Source organism: Sus scrofa, chromosome 4, assembly GCF_000003025.6.
Source record: "Sus scrofa isolate TJ Tabasco breed Duroc chromosome 4, Sscrofa11.1, whole genome shotgun sequence".
Taxonomy (NCBI): Eukaryota; Metazoa; Chordata; class Mammalia; order Artiodactyla; family Suidae; genus Sus; species Sus scrofa.
The window spans coordinates 18,878,458-18,897,355 of record NC_010446.5 but is presented as its reverse complement, the minus strand read 5'-3'; the positions used below and the strand labels follow the sequence as shown (position 1 = coordinate 18,897,355).

Below are 18,898 nucleotides of genomic sequence, written 5' to 3'. Positions count from 1 at the left end.
TTCTCAGGTGAAAATTTCAGACTAAAAATCCTCACTACTGGAGTTGCCACTGTGGTGCAATGGGATCGGTGGTGTTCTTGGTAGTGCTGGGACCCGGGTTTGATCCCCAGCCCTGCACAGTGCATTAAGGATCCGGCATTGCCACAGCTTTGGCTCAGGTTACAACTGAGGCTCAGATCTGATCCCTGGCTGGGGAATTCCATATGCCTCGGGGTGGCCAAAAAAGAAAAAGAAAAAAACAAAATCGTCACTATCTTGGTTCCAACCTAAGATGAATACTCTTTGTTTACTGACACTTAAAAAGTACCTCAGAGTTCCCCTTGTGGCTCAGTGGCTAGGGAACTTGACTAGCATCATCATGAAGATGTGGGTTCAATCGCTGGCCTCGCTCAGTGTGTTAAGGGTCCAGCGTTCCCGTGAGCTGTGGTGTATGTCCCAGATGAGGCTTAGATCCCGAGTTGCTGTGGCTCTGGTGTAGGCCAGTGGCTACAGTTCTGATTGGACCCCTAACCTGGGAACCTCCATATGCCGCAGGTATGGCCCTAAAAAGACAAAAAAGAAAAAGACAACAACAACAAATGTACCTCTAAGAGTTGTGACCAGCTGAGTAAATTATGATTAATTAATTTATAGAGTATTATTTAGAAATTCTACTTTAAAAGCTCTCAGTAAACCTTGTGAAAATAAATGGACAAAGTAGGAAAAGCAAAAGTTACACAAATTTATTGATCATGAAGGTAAAAGTAGGTAAAATTTTAAAAAATTACATTTTGGTTGTTTTTTTTTTTTCTTCTTCTCATTTATGTTTTTATTTTCCAAATATAATCAACTAAAACAATATAGAGCATGTGAAGGAATGGCTGCGGCTATGTGGGTGTCATGGAGATGAAGATGGGGTCAACAGCTGTATTGCTTGAGTTCAAAACCTGGTTCTGGGACTTATCAGTAATGTCATTCATTTGAGCAAGTTATTTAATCTCTCAATGCCTCAGTTTCCACTTCTGTAAAATGTGCAAATAATATTAGTACCTATCTTATAGAGTTACTGTGGGGCTTGAGACTCAAAATGTTTCTGGGAACTGGCAGCAGTGGCCTCAGAGCTAATGTTGAATCTTGGGCCCCACACTTTGCTTACTGAATCAGAATCTGAATTTTAAAAATTCAGTGATTCCTATGCATATTAATTTGGGAAGAACTGGTTGTGAGGACTAAAAGAATTAATCAACATAAAGCACTTAAAACAATGACTGGCAAATTGTAAGTACTCAGGAAATCTTACCTAGGATTGTTATAAAGATGCTGTGTGGTATCTTTCCCATGTCTCATTTCTTCCTGTAAAATCCATTTTCACATACAAGTACTTCGTAATAGCCTATTTGTATGATATATGTATTTTTATAAATAGAATTTTTTTCTCTTTATTGATGATAAAGATGATTCTATGGAGCTGGTCTCCTTTCTGTTGGAAACTTTTTCCACCTCATTTAATGAGGTGGACTGAGGCTTCATTGTTTCTAAATGGAGACATCTTACTCAAGAGTGGATTTAAAATCTCAAACAAAACAAGCAAATGAAACACCTTGCTTCTTGCTTGGTCACTAGAAAGGAACCTTCTTTTATTAATAAATATTATGCACAAGCTCCTTAGAATGACTTCTGGCTCAATGACACCAGACTTTCTCCATGATGGCCTATAGAAGCGACTTACTTGTGAAAAGCAATATTTTGCTCTCGAGACTGGTTCGGTGTTTTCATTTTGGAACATTGCCCAATTTTGACATATCTTCAACTTTTAAAAATACAGTTTGTTTTCTAAGATAAGTCACCAGTGGAAATTTAAGTTTAGAGATTCCTGAACATTATTAGGATGCTGAAAGTCAAAACCTTAGTTACTGGTTTGTGATACCTATGAGAATTTCCTATGTCTTGAAAGGTATTAGTTTCTCTCCAGATCATCAGCGTTTTAACTTTGCTGGGTTATTGTCTGATAATACGAAACCATTCAGTACTCCAAGCATGGGTCATTAAGAAATCAGAATCTTAGAAATGACTTGTGAAGTTCCTGCTGTGGTTTAGCAGATTAAGAACCCCAACATATGTGTGCGAGAATGCGGGGTTGATCCCTGGCCTTGCTCCATGGGTTAAGGATCCAGTATTACCAAAAGTGCAGCATAGGTTACAGATCAGCTCAGATTCCAAGTTGCTGTGGGATCTGGAAGGAAGGAAGGAAGGAAAAAAAGGAAAAAAAAAAAAAAAAAAAAAAAAAAAAGGTGGCTTCGGTGGCCTTTGAACCAAAACTCAGCCTCATCCTTCAGTGTCCTCTGCTATAGCGCCCCCTAAAGTAGACCTCCAGCTCTGGCTAGAATACCTCCAATGACAAATAAAAATTGAGGATGAAAGCAGATGATTTCTTCATGAAAACTGTGTTTATTTTCCTAAGTGAGTCAATGACTTACTGCAGTGGCACAAGCCCATAAAACAGTCTCCCCCCACCCCGTAAAGGAGAGTTGCAATTCTCATTTCAGGTTTATTTCAGATTCTCTCTTGGGTTTTGTTTGTTTTGTTTTGTTTTTGGCTACACAGACAGTATGTGGAAATTCCTGGGCCAAGGATCGAGCCTACGCCACACAGCAGCAACCAGAGCCTCAGCAGTGACGAATGCAGGAGCCTCAACCCACTAGGCCATCAGAGAACTCCCAATAAAACTTAGCCTTGACGCTTTGGTATCTACTTGATCAAACATGAAAGAAACAGAGTAAATAAAAGGAGTAATAAGTAAATATAGACACGGGATGTTTGTTGATGTGTTAACACTGCAAGACATGGTCCGAGTATTGTTTATACCAGTCTTTCCAAAATTGTTTTTCATGGTATTTGGCAGGATGCTAATAGCTATTATACAATCAAATGCTTTGATCATCAAATAAATTTGAGTAGTGCTGTTTTAGACAGTGTTTAAAGCTTTTTTATATTACAGGATTCTCAAAGCCTTTGAAATAATATACCCTATGCCTCTCAGTGAGGGAGTCTAATACATAGAGTTTTTCTAAGGAGTTTCTTTTTTCAGTGAAACACATTATAAAAGGTTTATTTGGTGGACTTTGTAGTAGGTGAGTTTCAAGCAACAGAAGAAGTTTCTGAAACCAGAGTTAACGTCCTGGACATAAACGCATTTAAGATGGGTTTTGTAAAGAGAAGCCTCAGTTCTGCATTCCAGTAGCAAATGTCATGGATGATAGGAACATCGTATTTCAGATAGTAATTAATTTTACTATGATTAAAATATGATATTAAAATATTAGAATATGACTAAAATATCTTGTATTCTGTGTTATGCTCAATTCAGCAAATTTCAGACCCTTTTTGGTATTATTGCTAGAGGGGCAGAAATTTTAATTTTCCTTTTATCAAGCATGGTTATCACTGCCAGAAATTAGAGAAGAAAGGTATATTGGAATTTTGCATACAAGTTGAGTATTTAATCAGCATTTTCAGAAACGCCTTAGATGTCAGTCTAATTTGATGGAGAGAGAATGGGTGATTAAAATCTTTTCAAGAACCACACTAACTTTTAAAAATTTATTTATTGTTTTATTACTCAGTGAATTTTATTACATTTATAATTATACAATAGTCATCACAACCCAATTTTATAGCATCTCCATCCCAGACCCTCAGTGCATCCCCCCACCCCCAACCTGTCTCATTTGGAAACCATACGTTTTGCAAAGTCTGTGAGTCAGTATCAGAAGAACCAAGCTAACTTTTAAGTAGCCATGCAATGAGCAGTTCCTTTAACGTCTTGAGCCAGCATTTAAGATATCTCAAATTTAAGACAATTAAATTGCTAATGCTTCAAGGGTGCTTTGAGTCGCTGCAGAGAGGCCATAGGGAAAAGTCTAATGTAGATAAGTACATTGTCTACCCATATCTCTTCCTTCACTTCTAAGTGACATTCTTTCCTTGAAGAGTGTATCTGATGTTGAAAGCTTACTGTCTCAATTTTGTACGGTGGCTTTCCCTATTGCATCAAAGCAATAGTGATGAAAGATTTTTGTGGATATGTTTTTATCTAATTTAGACAACTGCTTAAGTTGTCCAAGGCAAAGAATATAACTGAAACTGAAAGATAAACTAAATTAAGTGTTCTATAATACTCGCCATTATACATATTTTTCAGTATCTTTACCTTCTAAAATCCTATTTGCTGGTTAATAAAATTTCTTAATGTAGACAGTATGTCTTAGAACTGATTTATCTTTCTGTTTTATTATAGGTGGAAAAACCAATCAGTTGAATCTTCAGAACACTGCAACTAAAGCAATTATCCAAGGTCTTATGCCAGACCAGAATTACACAGTTCAAATTATTGCATACCATAAAGACAAAGAAAGCAAGCCAGCCCAAGGTCAATTCAGAAGTACGTATTTGCAGGGTTCTTCTTTTTTTTGGTTATCTGTTGCCTTTAATTAATATCTAAAGAGATAACATATTCTTCTATGATTGTTGTTTGGAAATGTCTATGATCAAAATAGTTAATAGATTTGGTCAAATGCATAGGAAAGAATGGTGTCAGTCAAATTCATCCATGCTTTTAGCTGCAGTCTCTTCGTAGCCTGGCCATGGTCAGTGTTTGGGGACAGAGGCAAATATCTGCAATCTGTGCATGCCTTTGATTTCTTCTTTTAGTGCTTCATTTACCATCTGGTGCTGTTGAACAGTTATCCATAAATTCTTCCAGTTTGATTGGAATTTCATACATTGCCCACAGCCTCCTGAAATGTCAGTGACTTTGTTAGCTGTAGCTTGAGGAAATTTTTCTTTTAAGAATCTGGGTCTCTTTGAGCTCCCCCTCAGCCTGCAAGGCAAACATCCACCAGGCACAGTGGAGAAGAGGAAGCCCTCAAGTCCCCGTGGAGCACAGGGACTGTGGTGGCCAGGCTCCAGGTTGCCATGCCCTGCAGATGCAGCCCCATATTTACAGGTCTTAAAGCGCTGGCACGGAACCCTGTCCCAGCTCTGAGTTTGAGTCTATGGTAAATATCACAGGTGAAAATCCTGAATGGTTCAGATTTGAAAAGATCTTAAAAGATATTTGGTATAATCTTCTATGAGTTCCTTCTATGGCAAACATCCTTCTGTCCCTTCCTTTACCATTTCACTGCCCTTTCGACTTACCCTCCAAGCTTTAGTTTTCAAATGCTCTCCCTGACGCTGTCCTCCGAGCCTCATCCAGACATCTCATCTACCCAGCACATAGTAGGTGCTCAATAAATACTTTCAAGACCTTCTCTTGCCTCAGTAATAGTCTAGGAAGAGAATGGATTGGGGTAGTAGTCCTATTTGAGCCAGTTCTCAACTAGTTAGTTGTTCCATTAGAAAGCTTTTCCTTATGTTGAATTTAAAAGCTGACCACATAGGCCCTGATTCTTTGGCCTTAAAGGAGGTATTCATTCATTCATTCATTCATTCATTCATTATTCTTCTTCTTCCTTTTAAACAAACATACATTACATGGCTACTAAATGCTAGGCCCTGTTCTAGGCACTGAGAATGTGACAAGTCCCTACTTCCATGGACCTTATATTCTAGTGACCAGAGACTACAGCAACTTCCTCTTCCTGGAGGTGACCTTTCAAATGTGAAGGGCAGAGCTTTGTGTATTGTGAGTGCAAACACAAGAGGCCTGCCCTGGTTAACTTCCTGTGGTACTTCACGGTTAAGACAGACTCTTAAAAAACAAACAAACAAACAAATAAAAAAACAACTCATTATGAAGGACAATTTTAAACAAAACTTAAAAAATAAGCAGAATCACAAAATGAACCCCTAAATGTCCACCCCTCACTTCAACAATTAACCACTTACGGCCTGTCTGTCTTGTTTCATTTATACCCCCACGCCCACCTCTCCCATATTATTTTGAAGGCTATCCTGAACATCATTTCAAATAACAATAACTTTTAAAAAGCTAGCCATTCAGGTTAGTCCATAAATTGAAGAGGCTGTGGGTTCTAGAACTCTCTGTGGAACAATGTTCTATCTGGATTTTTTTTTTTTTTTTTTTTTTTTTTTTTAAATTTTAAGGCCGCAACGTCAGCATATGGAAGTTCTCAGGCTAGGAGTCAAATTGGAGCTGTAACTGCTGGCCTACGCCACAACCATGGCAACACCAGATCCAAGCCACATGTGTGACCTATACTGTAGCCTGTGGCAAAATCAAATCCTTAACCCACTGAGTGAAGCCAGAGATCAAACTTGCATCCTCACAGAAACAACATTGTGTTCTTAACCCACTGAGCCACAGCAGAAACTCCTGTACCTGGATTTTTATTCTCTCCTTTTTTTTTTTCTTTCTCTTCTAAGTAATGTTTTATGAGACATATTTTGTGATTTTTCCTAAATTAAAACAAAAAAAAACCCACTCAACTTTGTTAACCTGCTACCTCTTAAAACATCTGAACAAAGACATTTGGTAAATCCACCTGTCAGCAGGACATACAGATGTTTTAAATGTTACATTCTTTTGAGATTCAAAGTGTCTGGAAGCTCTGGGAAAGGGTTTCATGTTATTTTCAATATAAATCAGCCGTCTGTCTCATTTTATTGGCACTCATTTTATTCAGGTTCTGGCTGCCAATATTCCTGCATGAGTAAGGGAAATAATTTTCTTAAAGTTTGTGAGAGTCTGTAAAAGGGACAAGGAGAAACAGTTCATTTCATTTAGGTCTTAAGGTTTTGTGCAACTGATTACTGCAAATATTTCACTGACTAGCAGCATAAGAAACACAGGTAGCCTTAAAAGCTTGGCTGATAGCCATTTACTCAAAACATTTAAAAGGAAATACATTTGTTTTCAGCTCGCTGAGCCCTGTTGAAATAATCTTAGTGAAACATTTTTAACTGGATCATTAGATAAATTATGTGTAAGCATATATATTTTTTAGGTGTGTTATTTTTGCTGATGAGGTAGAAGGATTAGTTCTTCTCAAGTAACAGTTTATAAGAATGAAATTAAAATAACTTTGGATGGTTTCCTTTTCCATTTTGCTTTTTGCTATGTTTCTGTTCCATGTGAAATGGGGCTAAAGCCTAGGCTCCCCTCCCCGGAAAACATTCATGTTTGGATCTAGGAAAATGTTGATCTAGACAAATGCTGTGGATGTAGGTTTGCAGTTAGTGCAGGGATTTGAATCTTCATAAGTCAGTTTCTGATACACAGGGAAACATGAGCAACAGTCTTTGGATTTTGAAGACAGAAAGACAAGTCTGAACTGTTGTGATTCCACATCTGGTGTGTGTATTTGGCCAAGCAACTCAACCACCTCCAGGCTCACTTTCCTCATCTGCAAAGGGGGGGGGTAGAGATTTTTGCCTATCATTGTGTGGATTAACTCACTTCAGCACATAGTAGGGGTAGCATGTGCACATAGTAGGGGAAATTGTTGTTATGATTAATACCACTTTGCTCTTGACAGTCTGTTTTTTAATTTATTTTGCCTCCTGCATGAGAGGGACAGCAGCATGGTGTGACATATGTGTTATATCTTGTATGTGACCCAGTGGCCCAGGTCAAAGTACTGTTATTTTTTTCTCATTCATCTGTAGAATGAATTTTGGCCCTGTTGTGGCAAACTTTATTTTTGGTCACATTTTTCTTTTCTTAGTCTTTTTTGGGCTGCGCCCATGGCATATGAAGTTCCCAGGCTAACTTCCGAAGTTGAATCAGAGCTATAGCTGCTGGTCCTACGCCATGGCCACAGCCACAGCAACACCAGATCCAAGCCACATCTGCCACCTACATCGCAGCTCACAGCAACTCTGGATCCTTAATCCACTCAGCAAGGCCAAAGATCGAACCCAGGTCCTCATGGATACACTAGTTGGGTTCGTTACTGCTGAGCCACAACGAGAACTCAGACACATGTTTCTTTTTGGAATGATGTTTTGCTAATCTCTGCCGGCAAAATCTTGCTCATCTTTCAAAGTGTATCTCCAGTGTCAGCTTCCAAGGGAAATGTCCCAGAGTTTTCACCTCTGCAATTATTTTTTGCCTGATCTGTTTCTACCTTTAGCACAACTTTCCTCACATGAAAGTTGCAGACTTATTTTCTTTTACAGAATGTAAGCAATTTGAGGCCATGGCCTTTGCATGGATGGGGCTGAAGATGTAGATTTGGAAATTATTCATGGAAGGCTGAGAATTGAAATTGTCGGATGATAAAATTATAGGCAGGGTGTACAGAGATGCAAGGCAAATGTAGTTTATGATCATGTTTCAGGAATGGAGGCAGAAAAATGAGCCAAAGAGTGAGAATGTAAAGGAGGGTCAGAGGAATATGAGAAAACCTAGGATAACGCTATTGTACAAACTGAAAAGAGAGAAGAATTTAAAGAAGTGGGGGGGTGTCCCAAAGTGATCAAGCCTTATGAAGAAGTCCGAATGGATTTAGAAAATTAGGTCAGTGAAAAAAGCAGGATTAAGGCATCTTGTATTTATTATTATTTTCAATCATGGAGTTTAAGTATCAGCAAGCCAAGGAAGTTTTCTGGGGAAAGGAATAGGACTAGAGCAACCTAACCTTGGCAGATGGCAAGTCTCAAACTCTTTTAGCAAAGGGGTGGAAGCCAGTAGAGAGAAGAGGAGGAGGAAGAGATGACAGAGGCAGGGGTATTGGAATCATATCCTAGAGAAGGCAGAAAGGATGGTTCAGAGGAAATCATTGCCTACCTTACAGAGCCCACCCTCCAATAAGTTTGCTGAGTTTCCATGATGTGAATGTATATATATATTTATTTTAGGGCTGCACCTGTGGCATATGGAAGTTCCTAGGCTGGGGTGGAATCGAAACTGCAGCTGCCAGCCTCACCACAGCCACACCAGATCTGACTTGTGTCTGACACCTATACCATAGCACACGGCAACACCAGGTCCTAAGCCACTGAGCGAGGCCAGGGATCGAACCTGAGTCCTCTTGGATACTAGTTGGGTTTGTTATCACTGAGCCACGATGGGAATGCCAATGATTTCAATGATTTATTTATTTTTTGGTTTTGATATCTCTTCTTTTTTATTTGTCTTTTTTTTTTTTTTTTTTTTTTTTGATATTTCTTGGGCTGCTTCCGCGGCATATGGAGGTTCCCAGGCTAGGGGTCTAATCGGAGCTGTAGCTGCCAGCCTATGCCAGAGCCACAGCAACGCAGGATCCAAGCCGCGTCTGCGACCTACACCACAGCTTCACGGCAATGCCGGATCGTTAATCCACTGAGCAAGGACAGGGACCGAACCCGCAACCTCATGGTTCCTAGTTGGATTCGTTAACCACTGCGCCACGACGGGAACTCCCTCTTCTTTTTTAAAATTAATGTATAGTTGATCTAGTGACTGCAATAATTAAATGAAAATCTTGCCATGGGATCGCTTAGAACTTTTCATGGGGTATTTTATTTTGTGCAGATACCATTGCTATAGCAATGACTCAAACAACTTGAAGTGCCAAATAATAGCAGGAAAGCTGCTGTGGAATGAAAAGAAAAGCTATTGGAGTAGATAAGCGTGAAGTTTTAAAGGACCAAAGGCCATTCTGGGTCCCTCAATATTTTGTAATGAAAGTAACACAGAAATACTACTATTTATCGTCAGGGAAATGTTTTTTAACTTGAAAGGAAATTATTATGGGGTTCTCCATCTGGTATTGCAGATAGACCAACTCCAACTGAGGTTACTCATGGCTAAGATCTTTCTAGGACAGGGGCCAACTCCTAGGCCTTGTCCAGAAATCTGAAGATGTGGCTTGAACCCTGTGCCAACATTTTCTGGTTTTTAAGAGATATGTTTTAGCTCCTTATCCTCCTGGTCCTTCCTTCCCTTATGTCTGACATGGGGCTAATCATGTTATTTTATAGCAGTTTTGAAGGATTGAATTTATTTGTTACATCCGCCCCTGGTGAATACACGACCAAAATAACTCTGTAAGTGATTTTCACACACCTCCATGACAAACTTGAAAAAAATAGCAGCTCCAGTCTTCTGAAAAGAGAGTCTACCGTGGAGCTTATTTCTACTTAAAACTTTATACTTGCAAGGGTTTTAGTAAAAACTCACAGAATATTTTCTTTTAGTTTGTAACATAACGTGTTGCTGTAATTTTTTTTCACTTTTCTTCCAGTTAAAGATATAGAAAAAAGGAAAGAGCCAAAACCCAGAGTCAAGGTTGTGGACCGAGATGGGAATAAACCGTCTACACCAGAAGAAGGTCAGATTTTTTTTCTTTTTAATTTGCTTATTTGGGGGGTTGAGTTGTTTTTAAAATACATACATACACCTTTAGCCATGGGTCCCATCAGTAGAGTACAGACCTAATATGACAATCTCCCCCAGCCCCATCTCACTTCTCTTCCTCACACGTAATAACTGTCAACACTTCCCTCTCCCTTACTTTCCATATTGAATACATCACTAAGTTCTAGTGAATTTATTTTCTATTGAAATACTGACCGAACCTGTTCATTTCTTTCCATGTCTGTTGCCAATACTCAGCTAAGCTTCCATTTCTTTCCTAGTGTGCAATATTCTTTAGCAAGATCTCTATTTGTTCTCTGCCCAGAAGTTAGAACCATCTTTGCACAACAAATCTGACTCTATGCTTCTCCCTACCACAGCACCTTAAAACCCCTTCAGTAGCTTTCCGCCGCTCTTGAGATGCAGGCCAGATCCCCCCTTTTTTTCTTTAGCTGCATCTGAGGTATTCAAGAATTCCCAGGCCAGTGATCGGAACCTGTGCCACAGCAGCAACCCAAGCCACAGCAGTGACAATGCTGGATTCTTAATCACCAGGCCACCAGGGAACTCCTTAATAATATGTTCATAGTTTCATGACTTACCTACCTTCCCTCCTTCTTCATCTAAAGACCCACTTTAAATTTTTTAGTATTATACACATGTTACAAAAAATACAGACTTCTGAAAAAGGCATTGCAGGGTTAAAGGATATGCAGATTTTACATTTTTGATAGAGTCTACCAAACTGACACAGTCTTTCCAATAATTTATTCTTAAAACATGTTTTTCCAACATTCAAAATTCTTAGTTTCATTTTCCTATTTTTTCTTCTAATAATTTATATCTTTATATTTATACTTAACTGTATTATTAGAATTTATTGCTAAATATATCAGATGTATAAAAAGTATAAAAATAATAAATGACTTTGTCCAGTTAAAAAAATAAATATAAATAATACTTGGTGCTCCCTATATATCCTTATATACTCCTTTTCTTCCTTTTAAGAGGCTACCAGTATTTTTTTTTTCATATTTTAAAGCTTTATTGAAGTATAGATGATGTACAATAATTTCTGTGTTAACTTCAGAAATTTCTGATATCTAATTTCGGTGATAATTTCTGCTGTACAACAAAGTGATTCAGTCATGCATAACACCTATACATTCTTTTTCAGATTCTTTCCCATATAGGTTATCACAGAATGTTGAGTAGAGTTCCCTGTGCTATAAAGCAGGTCCCCATTGACCATCTATTCCATAGACAATAGTGTGCATATGAAGAGGCTACCAGTATTTGAATTCAGTGTTTATCATTCCAATATGTGTCTTTATCATTTTCCTACATATATGTGAATTTTTTTATATATGTGAATTTTGAAACCATATTTTAATTATGCATTCATACTTTAAAATTTATATACATTTTATCGTAGTATACGTGTTCTTTTACTTTTTTCACACAATATTAGATTTTTTTGAGTTATTCGTGCTGGCTTATGTAGAGGTGATTTATTCATCTTCTTTGTAGAATTCCATTGAATAAATATAAACCAATATATTTAACTCTTCCACTTTTGATATTCCCAGTATTTTGCTATTGCAAAACTACTGTAAATATTTATGTCACTTTCTGCACAGGTGGTATAATTTCTCTGACTATACACCTATATATTCAATTATTCAGTTATAATGTGTGTGTATCTTCAAACTTGTTTGTCTTATCTATGGTGTCATTATTTTATGCATTTTATTTCTTATTTTACATCTAATATTTACTGCTTTCCTTATAATATTTTTCCAACTTCCTAAATTGAATGTTTATCTCATTAATTTTCAATATTTCTTGTTTTCTATTATATGCATATTTAAGGATATAAATATTCAAGTGCTGCTTTAGTTGTATCACATAGATTTTGATATGTAGTATTATTTTTACACAGCTCATACTGTTTTCTCATTTCTGCTAGGCTTTCTATTTTGATCCCCAAGTTATTTAGAAATATCTTATTTAAATTCTAAACAGGGATTTTTAAAAATACATTTTTTATTGTTGGTGGCTAGCAATTGCCTCATGGTAGGAATATTTTTTGAAAATTTACTGAGACTTTATTATTTAAACATGGTCTTTTTTTTTTTTTTTTCCTTTTTTTAAACCATTGCATGTGTTCTTGAGAAAATTTTAATCCCTGTGTCTGAGAGGTTTGCCCATTTCTATTTGTAACTCTGGCAGTTTTGCTTTCAATCAGAGGCTAGGTTCATGTAGAATAAGAGTTGTTATATTTTCCTAGTGAATAATTCTTTCTGTTTTGTCATCAATTTCTTTTTTCTTAGCACTTTAATATTTGACTTTAAGACTGTTTTGTTTAATATTAATATAGTGATACCAGTTTAATTTTGTTTAGCAGTCACATAATGCATTGATGCTATATCCTTTAACTTTTCACCGTATTTGTGTCCTCAGGTTCAAGGTGAGTAAATCTTTCAAAGAACATTTACTTGGATTTTAAAGACCATCTCTTACGATCTCTGTATTTTAATTGGTGTCTGTAGTCTGCTTACATTTTGGATTTGCCATTTATTTTATGCTTTCCATTATGCTACATATTCCTCCTGTATGCCTTATTTATTAAGATTTGATGAAGATTTTTTAATACATTTTCCCCTCAACTGAACCTTACCTTCTAAGGTATTTAATCCATTTGCATTTTTGTATAATTATAATTAAATTCTTAGCATGCATATGAAACCAAAGTCTAAAACCAATTAATATATTTACCATTTCCCAACCAATACAAATTTCATAATATTTTAACTTCAATTATCTACCCCTATATTTTATATAATTCATAACAAATACATTAATTTTAAACACTTTTGCCCCAAGGGTTGGCAGACTGAGGCCCATGGGTCAATCTAGTCCTCTGTTTTCCGAAATGGGTAAATGGATTTTATTAGAACACAGCTATGCTTATTTCTGTACATATCACCTATACCTGCTTTCCCACAATGTCAGAATTGAACAAATGTAATGAATAGCACATGGCTGAAAAAAACTGAAATATTTTGTTTTGTCCTTTTCAGAAGAAATTTGCCAGTCCTTGCTTTAGAATTTTCAAACTTTTGCATGTGTTGGAACAGAATTACTCACTGAACTGAGTAATTCCCTATCTTTCTGAGGACATCTGTCTATTTGGTATTTCTAATAACAATTGCCTAGGACATACTCTCGTATATATACCTTCAAAGGATCCTATTTCTCATGCTCCCATGTGTAGGGTTTTTTCCTCCCTGAAGCATGAATAGTCCCAATTAACATTAAATGGGTTAATACACATAGAGTATCTAAGTGCTACATAGTTATTTGTTGTGAATATTAAGACATGTATTTGGCATGAATTAATGCAATTGAAGACCAATCTTTTGTGTTGTTGACTTAGCAATAAATACAGAGAAGAGCTTTGGTTATTACCTGCCAGTGCTGAACACTGTTAGGCCTTGGGAATAATTGGTGATCATGGCAGACAGCATTCTACCCTCATGAAATTCACATAGTCTAGCAGGAACTCAACATGTGTACCCTGTGCCTTCTTCTTGGTTTTGGATTATATGTAATAGTTATGAGTGAGCACAGCCAGGGCACATGATTGTTCTCAAGATGTATTTTCACTTACTGGAAATGCTTTCTTCCCATAATACTTTTACGGTTCTTGGTTCTCAGTTAAGATATCAATTTGAAGTGTCACCACTTTTTCTACTCGCTATTCTGAATCTTAGATTTACTGAACCCAGGACTGAGAGTTTAGTGTTACAAGGGTGGGGCTGGTGCAAGGTTTTTTTTTGTTTGTTTGTTTGTTTGTTTGTTTTTTGTCCATGCCTACAGCAAGTGGAAGGCCCCTGGCCAGGAATTAAGCATTGCACCACAGCAGCAACCCACATTGCAGCAGTGACAATGCCAGATCCTTAACCTGCCAAGCCACAGAGGAACTCCTGAAGGTTTTAATTTAGGTGACACAGGAGTCAGAAGATAAGCTAAAGCAGAAGGGAATGGGTGGATCTTGTATGGTAATGTTGGCTCGATCTTGACTTTTAGAGATGAGGGGGAAGAGATTGAGTCCAGTCATAAACCGGACTTTGGGATTAGATTGTGGGTTGGAATCCTTGCGTTAAATGATCTATGAGGGGCCTGGCCTGTAGAGTATGCTCTATACCTGTTCTCCTCCTCCTCTTTTTCTTCTTTGTCTTCTCTTTCTGTTTCATTCTCCTCTTTCTCTTAATTTATTTTATTTTATTTTTGGCTATGCCCACAACATGAAGAAGTTCCTGGGCTTGGGATCAAACCTGAGCCACAGCAGTAACAATGCCAAGTCCTTAACTGCTAGGCCACCAGGGAACTCCTTTCTCTTCCTCATTATCCTCATCACCTAGACAGCTGATATAGTGTACCAATAGTAACACTACGGTGAACTAGAAAATCTCTTGCTCGTGGAGTTCCCATTGTGGCTCAATGGTAATGAACCCTGTTAGTATCTACGAGGACTCAGGTTCAATCCCTGGCCTCACTTAGTGGGTTGGGGATCTGGTGTTGCAGTGAGTTGTGGTGTAGGTTGCTGATGTGGCTCAGATCCTGCATTGTTATGGCTATGGTGGAGGCTGGCAGCCATAGCTCTGATTTGACCCCTAGCTTGGGAACTTCCATATGCTATGCGTGTAGCCCTAAAAAGATTTTTTTTTAAAAAAAAATCTCTGCTCATAAGCAGGAGGAGAATTTTTGGAAGCTCTGTATCTGCACCTGTACCCTGAGTAGGAAAATGTCTCCTGGAGAATTTATAACCATGGGCCTGTATCACATACAGATTAGGCATCAGATTTACACTCCTTACATAGTCTGGGGGTCCTAAGAGTCAAGAAATTAATATTAATATTAAACTTGCTCAGAGCTGGTATAAGTAGGCTGCTTGGTAGAAGAAAACACAATCACATTTGAGGCACTTATGCTCAGCTCAAATTCTAAAGATTGCCACACAATGCCAGAAAAATTTACAATCCAAAAGTTTGAAACACACAAGTAAAATCATGAGTCAGAAGACACAAAAGTGGTAGTCTCAGAATCCCATGATTTTCGATTACGAAATGATTACATAAATACTATAAAACAAACAACAATATTATTAAAGTCAAAGAAATGGACAAAACAAGAGACGAATGAGAGACTATGAAAAAAAGAGGATAGGTAGATTTGAAAAGGGGCCAAATAGAACATAAAGCACAAATGAAAGAAGAGCACAGATGGAAAATTAGCCACACCTAGATTTATGCTGGTGAAACTATAAAGCACCAAAGTCAAAGATAAAATTTTAAAAGACAAAAGTGGGAAGAGGGAGGAAGAAATAAAAGGACTTGTTTAAACTATTTCTAAATGATGGAGATCTAGCTATGAGTAGTTGCCTGGTTTTCCTTTCTTTGGCATATTAGGTAAAACCACTGTCCTAAGTAATGTTAATTCAGTTTATTAGTTGATTAAAAAAATATTGAGAAACGCTCACCCAACGGAAGTGGTGATGGAATTTGGCCCTGCTTCTCCTCACTTCTGCTCTCTGATGATCCCATAACATTTCACAGAAGCACACAGCCACTGCAGAGATGGTCTCTCAAGCTCAGAGCATTAGACTCATGGTAGGTCCTTGAGCCTCTGAGCCAGGCTCAGAGAAGAAATTAGAAGATATGAGTGGCTTTTCAGTGCAGGGTGTAAGATAAACAATAATGTTTTCTTCAGAATATTTCTTTTTCTTTCCATGTTGAACTTTCTACCCTCCCCCCTCAATTTCCTTATTACTTTTTTTTTTTTTTTTGTCTTTTTGCCTTTTCTGGGGCCGCTCCTGCAGCATATGGAGGTTCCCAGGCCAGGGGTTGAATCGGAGCCTTAGCCGCAGGCCTAGGCCACAGACACGGCAACGCGGGATCCGAGCCTCATCTGCAACACACACCACAGCTCATGGCAACGCCGGATCCCCAACCCACTGAGCAAGGCCAGGGATCGAACCCACAACCTCATGGTTCCCAGTCGGATTCGTTAACCACTGTGCCACAACGGGAACTCCCCTTGTTACTTTTTGAGGTCAGTGTGGCTTGGGACCCAGCACACAGGTTTTGTCGTCATCCATCCCTTGGGTTGACATCTTGTCTTGCTTCCTCCCTCTCTAAGCCCGGTTTCCTCAGCAGCAAAATGAGCATAATCGCTTTAACAGGCACGCTGGCTTGGGAGGATGACATTGTCATGTTTGTGATGTATCTGGGACATAGAAGGCACTGGAATTTTTTATTTCCTTGTTTTCTTTTTGCTTTTTAGAGCTGCACCCACGCGGCATATAGAGGTACCCAGGCTAGGGGTCAAATCCGAGATGTAGCTGCTAGCCTACACCACGGCCACAGCAAAGTGGGACTTGAGCCACATCTGCAACATACATTACAGCTCACGGCAATGCAGGATCCCTGGCCCTCGAGGCAAGGGATAGAACCAGAGTCCTCATAATTACTAGATGGATTCACTTCTACTGCACTGCAACAGGAACTCCTTCATGTCTTCTTTTAGAAGAGAAAATACTAGTGTACAGAGTGCATGGTATCCTACGTTGTCAAAAACTGTTTGTCGAGTATTTGGATTTGGCTTTAACCTCAAGGAGAGAGGTTCACGATCCCTTGGAGAAGATTAAGAAAGACTGTTTTCATGAAAAGAATGTTTTTATCATAAAAAAGCAGAAAGCAGATTCCTGTTTTTTCCTTAGTGTGAAGCATTAGAATGCATGTTTTCAGGAACTCAGAGAAGCGTGAGACAGAATCAGTCACTCAGAAAATAGTCATCGAACACCTGCAAAGTACATTATATCTGTGCATAAAATTATAAGGCTTCCCAGAGGGCAAGGGGCTGGGATTCACCTAGCAATGAACCTCCAGTTTTCTCCAAGTCACCCCTGCTCTGAGCACTCTCGATAAGACATTTTTAAGGGATTTCTGACACTTATTCTATTTTTGTTAAATCAGATTTTTTACATCTCTGAGTACTGCGCTAGATCTTGGTAGAGTCTGTTTTCCGTAGCAATGCTCGGGCTCATCTGATTGAAACCTTCCTTCTCTTGTCTAACAATTTTCTCTTGAACATCTTGTTTCTATACCTGTGGGGCTGATGGTTTCAGGTGAAGCAGGTGTTTTACACCTTGGAAATTGCAAAATGTCAGGATCTGTTATTGATGAATTGGAGTAACAGAGATGATTGAGTTACTGCCTGTTTTCAGAAAATCACCTCGAACAACTAAAGCAAACACAAAGGCGAATCAGGTAATTCTGTATACGGAGTTGAAAATACATGTGAATGTAAGGCATGGGCTCCTGAAGCTGAGCAGGTGTTGTATTCAAAGAGAAGCGGTCAGGCAAAATCACCTCTCTTGGGTCAGTATTAATTTATGAAAGTCAGGAAATAACCAGGTAATTGTACACATACAATTTTATTTATTTTATTAAAAAAAAATAGGGGGCTGCATCCATGGCACGTGGAAATTCCTAGGCCAGGAGTCAAACCAACACCACAGCAGTGACCTGAGCCACAGCAGTGGTAACATCAGATCCTTAACCACTAGGCCACCATGGAACTCCTTTTTTGCTCATGTTGTTTTTTACAGAAAATTTTAGAACAGATTTTCGATGAAAGTATTTTATTTTTAAAAATTTATTTATTTATTTATTTACTGTCTTTTTGTCTCTTTAGGGCCGCACCCGTGGCATATGGAGGTTCCCAGGCTAGGGGTCGAATTGGAGCTGCAGCCGCTCGCCTACACCAGAGCCACAGCAACGTGGGATCCAAGCCGCGTCTGCGACCTACACCACAGCTCATGGCAGTGCGGAATCCTTAACCCACTGATCGAGGCCAGGGATTGAACCCACATCCTCATGGATGCTAGTCGGGTTTGTTAACTGCTGAGCCACGATGGGAACTCCACATGAAAGTATTTTAAAAGGACCATGTATTTTCAAAGGAAATAAAACCTGCTCTAGGTATCCTGCATTGTGCTGGGTAGAGTTTGAAGAGGGTAGATAGGAAGAGATGGTGGGGTACGGGGAGCGGGAGGATAAAAACTGAGTCAGAAGTCCCAGAGATGGGGATGCTGTTGGGGGAAAGAAGAGTAATTGTATTGGGAAGAAGTGAGAAATATGGGCAGGTCAAGTGGAATTGACTTATGGAGAGCTTTGAAGAACCCAATGAAAAGTTTAGGCTTCATTTGGTAGCTGGAGGAGGGAAGAAATAATCTTAAAGTTTGGAGTTGGAAGGTGACTTTGAGATCCATGTAATTCAACCAATCGAGAGGATGGTTGAGGCTCGCCAGGCACGCCATCGAGGGTTGACCAGCATCTGCTTTCACTGACAGAGCTCTCGCTATTTCCCAAGGCAGTGGTCTATGGAAATCATGACGGTTAGAAGGTTCTTTCTAGAGTTCAGTTAAAATCTGTCTCCTTGTGGGCATAGGGAATGTGCCTAATCCCCCTTCTGTATGACAGCACTTTAAATATTTGAAGACAGCTGCCATGTCTTCTCCCAGTCCCTCACGGTTTATGAGCAGAGGAG

At 38.6% G+C, this 18,898-nt stretch overlaps 1 protein-coding gene across 4 annotated transcripts in view; it reads left to right on the top strand.

The window, feature by feature from the left end:
• The window catches only part of COL14A1 (collagen type XIV alpha 1 chain), a 234,915-nt gene that overhangs the window by 27,756 nt on the left and 188,261 nt on the right, over positions 1–18,898 (top strand). For all 4 annotated transcript variants that reach the window (XM_013996512.2, XM_005662880.3, XM_021090550.1 and 1 more), the window contains exons 4-5: positions 4,277–4,420; positions 10,170–10,256. In XM_013996512.2, the coding sequence (XP_013851966.1) occupies positions 4,277–4,420; positions 10,170–10,256 (231 nt within the window). The remainder of the gene's footprint in view (positions 1–4,276; positions 4,421–10,169; positions 10,257–18,898) is intronic.